General features: G+C 45.1%; 1 protein-coding gene across 1 annotated transcript; it reads right to left on the reverse strand.

The window, feature by feature from the left end:
* Window positions 1–1113: 1113 nt before the first annotated feature.
* LOC135510733 (rRNA N6-adenosine-methyltransferase ZCCHC4-like) lies at window positions 1114–7901 on the reverse strand. The gene is given in 13 exon segments (XM_064931898.1): window positions 1114–1372; window positions 1588–1738; window positions 1988–2039; window positions 2174–2249; window positions 2512–2633; window positions 2756–3007; window positions 3095–3167; window positions 5027–5107; window positions 5337–5541; window positions 5544–5614; window positions 5947–6029; window positions 7371–7489; window positions 7725–7901. Coding segments are annotated over 13 exon segments (1452 nt in total). The 5' UTR covers window positions 7813–7901; the 3' UTR covers window positions 1114–1293.
* Between the last annotated feature and the right edge of the window lie 1079 nt (window positions 7902–8980).

Consider the following 8980-nt stretch of genomic DNA (forward strand, 5'->3'; position numbering starts at 1 on the left):
ACTTCCCTGTGTGTTATGGCTCACTGTGAATCTCTCTTCGTTCCATCTTCCCCATGAATATATGTATGAATATGGCTGTGTGTTCTCTATTGCTCCCTTGTCCCCATGCAGTGGCCGGTGTGTGTGTGTGCATGTATGCTCAGTGTCACTTCCGATAAGGTCTTTATGTCCACTCCTACTCACACTGCATTCACTGAAAACACATCAATGAGACGTTCGGATAAGGTTAGGCGGAAGCCACAAGAGGCTACTGTGGGGGGGGGGCTCGTAATAATGTCCGGTACGAAGCGAATGGCATCACACACATGGAAACCATGTTTGGTACCATTCCACTCCAGTGATTACCCCGAACCCGTTCTCCACAATTAAAAGGTGCCGGCAACCTCCTGTGGTGGAAGTAAATAAACTGAAAATCCACAGGGAATGGTGTCCATGACCGCTGCGGGAAGTCATTCTGCCCCCATGTGGCTTACAAAGGAACACAATGAAAATCAATTTATGAGTCACTCCAGTTCATACGAATGTGCATTTCTAATTCAAATGCATATCGGGTAGATTCAACATCTCGTCACCAATTGGCCTTGGAATGAAATCTCTCCAGTAGCTTTTGTTCCAAGGCAGCATTCACATCTCATCTTCTACACTGTTATTCAGCAACCAAACACTCTAAATGCACCGAGATCCCACAACTATTCCAGAGGGTCCTGAAAGCGCCCCCATCGTCTGTTGACTGCCTGCGTTCCTTTTTCTTGGAAGGACATGACTTGGGGGGGGGGGGGGGGGGGCGTCAAATGTTTTATCCAGAGCCCCATTGAACACAGAACTAAAAAAAAAGGTCATGTCCTTCACCTATTTTGTGACATAAGAGATGTCCTAAAGGCGCCGCTCTAGTTTCACACATACATCCAGTCAGTTATATTGACGCAATGGCAGATGCCTACTGGCGGAAACATCCAGCAATCATCTCAAGTAAAGCCTAGTAAACGTGCACAGAGCATTCAACTACGTATTTTGTTCATTGTATAGACATGTTCATACGAGCACTATGGCGGAATTAGACAGTCGCAAAAACCAGGAAATCGAGAATTTTGTGAAATAACATGCGATTCCATCTTGATTCGATGCTTTTATTATGCAAAAACATCATGTACAATTTTTAAAAAAAGACTGTCTACAGTACAGAAACCACACATGAAAGACGATGAGCTCTCAATAGCAACTTCACATCTGCCACACACACACACATACACACATCTCCCTCGCTGTCTGATTAGGAGAGTGGGATCATGGGACTTATTCTGTCATCTTCTTCTTCAACTTGTTGGCTCTGCGCTGGGCCCCAGACGTCCTCTTGGAATTCATGGCCTTGGATCTACACACACGGAAACAGAGAGAAAGTTGACACACTCACACGTCAGGCAGGTAAACAGCCCGTACGAACACTAGTCGTTTAGACTGCATCAACACTGTACCGGGTAGCACAGGCACTTCAGATTAGTGTCTTGGGAAATAAGTCACGTCAGCCCTGTGCTCGTCCGTGTGTTTATGGGTTGTGTCTGGGTATATGACACAGGTAGTAAAACTCACCTGTTATCGGTCCTCCGTTTGTCTTTGAGGGGGCAGGCTCTGCGCTTGTGCTTCAGGCTGCCACAGTTGAAACAGCCTTCCAGACCTGGGCTATTCCCACAGGGGTGGTCTGGGAGGGCACAGCGGGCACAGGACTGGCAGTGGCGCCAGGCTGGGGAGGTGATGAGAGGGCAGAGGTACCAATCAGACCATCACTCCAACCAAAATATGAACATCGGGGTTTGCCGGGGTGGTACCGGGTGGCTCAGTTGGTAGAGCATGGCACTTGCAACACCAGGGATGTGGGTTCAATTCCCCACGGGGGGACGACGACGACAATATGAGAAAGTACAAAAACAACATATGCATTCACAACTGTAAGTCGCTCTGGATAAGATGACAGAGTCTATGGGATACTCACATGGCTTCACGCACTTCTGACACTCTGAGCAATGCTTCCACACTCTCCCGTCCTGAAAGGACAAAGGAGACAAAAATGAGGAAAAGCCTGATCGGTTGTGAAAAGTGACACCTGAGAGCGAACCATTTCATCAAGTTACAACTGTCCAACCTTACTTTTCCCGGCCTGCGACAGGGAAATGCATACCTTTGAAGGGCACAGGTTGCATTTAGTGCAATGCTTGTTCCCAGACCACACATATCTCGCACAGACTTTGCAGAATCTAAAAGAGAAGCGAAGAGACAGACGGATGAATCTAACGTAATCGTGCCTCTGAAGGATTCCTCCAATACTTTCCCACTCCAATTAAATCTCTCAGCCGACCAATGAGCTGTTAACAAATATTTTCCATCTAGGATAACATCTTACTGTAATAATGTTTTTTGGCTCGCCCGCGATAGGGTGAGGTGGGTTGTATATTAGGGAGGACGATGTCTCGCGAGGTCAGGTTGGTGTGTGTGTGTGTGTGTGTGTATACACTGCACCTGTAACCCTCCTCCCTAGGGAGGACGACGTCTCGTGGTGTCAGGTTGGTGAACAGGCGGACTGGGGACTGCTTTCTACCCGTTTTTCCATGTTTGTAGAGGGGATGGTTGTCATAGTCCACCTAGGAGTTTGACAAAGCACCACACAAATGTATGTTATGACCCATCAGTATTCTCTAGTCATGCAAATGGGTACATTTGTGAATGCATCTGACGTCTATAAAAAAAAAAGAAGATGGGTAACCTGGTAGTCTAGCATGGTGAAAGAGGGGAAGCACTCAAGGATGCGTGGCTCAAAGAAGTAAGGGAAGATCCACACTATGGGCATCTCCACAACACCGCCCTCGGAGGTCTGCAGTTTCCGCCAGGTCTCTGAGATCTGAGAGAAACTGTGGGCCAGAGGCTTCACCAGGCCCCCGAACGGAGGGTCGGACACCATTATCACCTTCTCCCCATCTTCCTCCCCGAGGAAGGCTCGGAGGACCCCACTTGCCGCCTGTGTAAAAAATAAAAAACGGATATCAAGACTTTTTTTCATGGATTTATCCAAAGGCTCTAAGACAAACATAAGGTTGAAACTTACCTCGCCTCCAAAAAAGTGATGATTGAACATGTTGTAGTGGCAGAACTCATCCGTGCCATAAAACTGGGCATATCTGGAAAAGACACAAAAATAAAAACATTCCAGGTTACATTTGCTTTAAAATGTTTTATTATGGACGCCCATAGCAAGTCAATGGTTGTGTGACATTGGTTCAAGGTGGGACCACTACTGTAGTTTGACCTACAGGAGAAGGCTGAGAAAGTCAACAGAAGTGTATGGGTGTAAATATAACTTTACAATCTTGCCAAGATAATCACTGAAGGGCACTTAACAGCAGCACACACACACACTTTAGCTTGTCAACGCGCCCTTTCCCTTGTTCTACCGGACACATTCCTTGCAGACGAACAGGACGGATCAGAAACAGGAAGAGCATCTCGGAAACATACTGCACATTATGATTACGTCTATTTTGGGGGAGGGTTATAGGGCACAGAACGCTGCACGATAGGCCTATATACTAATAAATGACACCACTCATTTGTGAACGTCGAGTCAAGAAAGCATTAATTCAAGAGCTATCCTGCAGTCAGCGATCCTGCTAGTTGTTTGACGATTTTGTAGAATGACCTGTATTTTTTGATGATCATGAAAGGCTGGAGAACGCAGACAACAGACACGCCTCGAGATCACAGACACCAGCCTCCTAAAGCCAGAAGCACTAGTTCACCTTCATAATACAAATCACACTGCCAACACATTGCTAGAAATTATTCGGATTTAAGAGAACCACATATTGAATGAAGGGGGATCGTCGGTGCACAACGGTAGCGAATAGATTTTGCGGGCGCGTCTTCAATGCATGTGATTACTAACTGACAAGTGTGTACGTCTTTTCTAAGCCACGGCAAAGAACGACCCAATAACCGATGGTCAGAGAGACTGGGTGGTGTCCTCTGGTCCAGATTTTTCTCTCTCAGCCCAGAGTGGTGCCATGGCTCCCCCTGTAGAATATCAAGAAGTACTACAGGAAAAGAGACGAGAGAGGAGCACCCTTCTCAAATCAAAACAGTCATCTGCGCTGCTCGGTTAGGTTGTCAACCAGGTAAAACACGCCTACCAGGGCGCCCAGGACAGATCCATCGAATCCCCTCATCGTCTCGGTCTCCTCCCCTGTGACCATTCATAGGCAGAACTGCCATAGCCAATGACAGTTACAGGAGAGGGACGAGGCATGTGCTTCTCTGGCCCACCCTGTCCTCTTCAGAGCACCCCCTTCAGTTCGACCACGCCTGCTACGCACTCGACTCTGCTGCCGCGACAACGGGCCAACGTCCGCTGCTGCTCCGCCTGGGCTGTGGGCGTGGCCTACAGCTGCCTGGACAGAAATGGGCGGGACACCAGCCAAGCTGGTGGCGGAACAGGAACTCGTGGCGCTTCGTGATGGGCGTCTCTCCGCCTGGCAAAACGACAGGCCCGTGTGGCATGCTCCACCAGCAAGGGCAACCTGGAATTCTAGGACGCCGATACGATGAAGGTGCTGCAGGAGTCTTCTGCAGCCCTGATGCTCGTGTTTGACAGGGTTAATCATCAGTTCGCGGAGCCCCTCTACCCTGTGTTCCGCCTCCTAAGGCCACCGGAGGGACAGGCGTGGGCTTGTCATATGGAGATACGGGACGTCAACACTCCCATCGCAATCCATAAATGTCAATAGGCATCGCTCAAAAAGCAATAAGCGCATTCATGTAGGCCATGGGTCCTGTGTGGCTCAAAATGCATTAACTGGGGCCACCCATATGTAAAAGTAGTGGCCCCAGCCGACTTCACAAAAGCGTGTAAATGGGATACACATTTTTAAAGTGTGTGCTCAGCTCTAAATTCTTTCGATGCCTGTTTTGGTCACTCATCTCAAATGCTCATCGCTGTAAAATAGTATCTATGCATTGTGTGATCCAATAAAATAAAACTGACCTGAAGTCAATGTCCAGTAGCAGACTCTTCATGGGGTCACTCTTGCCCTCCTGATTTCTTAGCTTGATCAGCTCATGGAGTCTGGAAGAAACAGTGAATTCAACAATCAATCATACACATAAAACCCTGAGCATAACAAAGCACTTGAATCTAATCTAAAATAAACAGGCCATGTTCAAGAAAACACTCTGGAATGGAGTGAAACAGAGAGGTACCGTGTGAACCAAACGGGCAAAAAAACTAGAATTAACACAATCTCCGTTTAATCAAAGCGACAGGCAAACAGTCTCAATTAAATCAAACCCCTCACCTGGGTGTTCCGACACAGAGCACCTTCCTGTAGCCCAGTTTGGCCAGAGTATCCAACAGGAAGTGACAGCTGCGGTCGGCAAACAGGTACTGGGCGTTACTCTTCTTGTTCTCCAGCGGTTTGAGCATTAGACTAGGCCTGCTCAGCCGGGCCTCTGTGATGTCATCAGCCTGCGACATCTTGTGAGAAGCGTGGATTTCCCATTCCCTGGTAGGAGGAGGAGCTGACAGTCCTGGCAGAACCTCCTTCCTAGGGGGAGGGCAAGGAACTTTCTGAACCTGGATTGGAAAGAAGAAACAAACATTTTAATAGTAGTTGTAGCAGTATTTTTTTATTAGTTGTAGATCTATTAGTAGTTGTACAACAACTTTTAATGCTGTTAATGTAATTAGACAGTAGTTGCCATCTTATTCTTGTTACTAAGTATTTGTTTTAAATTACACGTGAAAACAAGACGCATCTCAAGAGATCAATGATCTTCCTGGCATCTTAATTTAAAAAAATAGGTACTTACAATGGAGCTGCTATCCACACACCTATTCTGTTCCATTCTAACGTGGAATGGAACCGTGGATAGAGCCCCCTTACAGGTCAAGTGTAGGCCATTTACCTGGAGCAGTACTCCTGATGGGTAAAAGGAGGCATCTTTGACCGGTTCTCCTCCTCTCTGGCCAAAAGCCTGGCCTCAGACACCTACAACACAAGACGCTCAAGTCACACACTTGGTGAAAAATAGGAGAGTGTAGCTAGCCATCTGCACAACCAGACGCACAGGTATTGCATTGCGGTCAACCAACGGTTGCATGCCACACACCACACCACCGACTGTGCAGTTGGGCATCAGATGGCACACATCATGTGGTTAGCAGGTTTTAGGCTCTGTAAGATCTGGCATGTGTCTGCAATGTCGTCGGTGAAGAACTCAACCGAGGACTTCCAATAAGTCAAAGGAATCAATAAAGGTACCATAAAAAAAAGCACTTGTAGGCTATAGTCAAAAAATATAACGTTTAACATTTAAAAAAAGGACTGTGTCAGTTTACCATTTACACCGTCAAACTCTATGACATGCACCTACTGTAATGACATCTGACTATGGAATTCTTGCTACATTTGGTGCTAATAAATTGCCAGAAGAGTCGACTGAACTAAAGATCGATGCTGGAAAGTGGTTTGCTTTGCTGCAGTCTTTGAACATGTCCAAACCCACCTGTGCCAGAGTGGCCATCAGGAACTTTTGACGAGGTAGCTAAGCCACTACATATACAGTGCATTCGGAAAGTATTCAGACCCCCCCCATTTGCAAATGTATGTATGTATGTATATATATATATATATATTTTTTTTTTAAACTGAAATATTTACAGAAGTAATCAGAACCTTTACTCAGTACTTGGTTGAATCACCATTGGCAGCGATTACAGCTTTGCGTCTTCTTGGCTATGATGCTACAAGCTTGGCACAGCTATATTTTGGAGAGTTTCTCCCATTCTTCTTTGCATATCCTCTCAAGCTGTTAGTTGGATGGGGTGCATTGCGGCACAGAGTTTTTGGTGGTTTTAAACTTCTTCCATTTAAGAATAATGGAGGCCACTGTGTTCTTGGTTACCTTCAACGCTGCTGACATTTTTTGGTCCTTTTCCCAGATATGTGCCTCGACAATCCTGTCGGAGCCCTACAACCTCATGGCTTGTTTTTTGCTCTGACATGCACTGTCAACAGTGGGACCTTAAAAAGACAGGTAGCTTTCTTTCCAAATAATATCCAATCAATTGGATTTAACACAGGTAGACTCCAAACAAGTTGTAGAAACATCTCAAGGATGATCAATGGAAATAGGATGCACCTGAGCTCAATTTCGAGTCTCATAGCAAAAAGTCTGATTGAAAGGTTTCCGTTTTAAATGTAATACATTTGCTAAAATAAAAATACTTAACTTTGTGTCTGAATACTTTCCGAATGCAGTGTATGTGTAAGCCAACTATATTTGCCAGTAAATAACATTTTAAAAAGCTAGCTAGTTAACTCGGTTACCTTATCATCTTCCCACTGAAAGAAATTGCATTCTTTTCTGTCTCTGCACGCTGAGCAGGCATAAAACCTCCGGCCTTTCTCCTCTCCTTTGCAGACCTTTTCAAACAGCAAAGTTGGACCTGCATGGGGGCAAGAACATCTGCATTACAGTATGCATACTTCACCGAAGAATTCCTTTTTCAGATGTCAATGGTAAAACACAACTTATAATAATATAGCTAGCTTTGGACTGTAGTTAGCTAGATAGTATCTAACGTTATATAATAGATTCATATGGCCCTTTTCCCAAACCTAGCTAAGTAGACGCTAGCAAGCTAGCTAACTTTGCAATCATTCAGACATTTGGGTACTTACCATGCACACAGGATGGTGCTTTTCTGTCTCCCTGTTGAAGTACAATCTCTATTCCAAAGCCGTCTTCATCTGATTCTTTTAGTTGCATGTTCGTAAAAAGTAGCGTAACCAAATATATTTGCTTGATCAAAATATTATACGCATGTCTCTCCTGCCATGCTGTCAGTCGCGAATAATCGACGTCACTCAAGGCAACGCCCCTCCATATCACGTTACGTAGTTTTTTTCTTCTTCGATGAGGTTTAACGGCGGTTGGTATCCAAACAATGTAGCATTACCGCCACCTACTAGACTGGAGTAAAACTCCCTTATACTTTGCTTGAAAAATCAATAAATAAATACCCTACTACCTAACACGACAATCACAAAAAAATACAAAAATCACCCCCCTACTCCACTATTTAAATCTATTTAGTCCTACCTCAGACCAACAACCTGAAAGGATGGGACACCACTGCTTAACACACCCTGTAACTCTTCTGATGTCAAGTGTCGCACACCAAAATACCTATCTGCAGCTGCCACCACAACCTCTATTTTCTGCTATTTACATTACATTCCTGCAGTACAGTTGATAACCAACGCTATACATGCTAAAAATCCAATCTTACTGAAACATATATCATTTGTTGGCCTATCCCTCTGTACTGGTACAGATATACTATTCACACCACTCCTCTCAGGATCCCTCCCCTTGACCCATCTTCCTCTACTTTCTTCACCGCCTCAGCATATGACAACTTCTGCACTACTCTGACCCTGGATACCTCAACCTGCCTCTCACGCACTGGACATTTCTGATCTCCAGCCCATGGGCACCCCTATAATTAACACATACCACTACTTTCCCCAATGATACACATTATTTTGTCTCATGCCCTTCTGCACACTTCTCACACCTAGGAACCTCCCTCCTACACACTGCTGCCCATAAGCTTGACACCTGTAACAACACAATGTATTCGGCACAAAGAGCTAGTACAGTGTCGTGTCTTTGGCTATGCCGGATTAAGTGATATGACATGCTATTCTATAAAATACTTTATCTGTAATTAATATTACCTGATTGAGCTAATCAGGTAAATGTAATTAACTAGAAAGTCAGGGGGACCACGAAATAATATTTATAGAGCTGTTATCTTCAGAAAACTCTTCATAGTTAATATTTTATATCAATATCAGTCAATATTAATCGTCACCTTATTTCAGTCTCATCTGAAAGTTGTACATTCTTGGAACCCTGGCTAACAATTTGA

The sequence above is a fragment of the Oncorhynchus masou genome, chromosome 23 (assembly GCF_036934945.1).
Source record: "Oncorhynchus masou masou isolate Uvic2021 chromosome 23, UVic_Omas_1.1, whole genome shotgun sequence".
Lineage (NCBI taxonomy): Eukaryota > Metazoa > Chordata > Actinopteri > Salmoniformes > Salmonidae > Oncorhynchus > Oncorhynchus masou.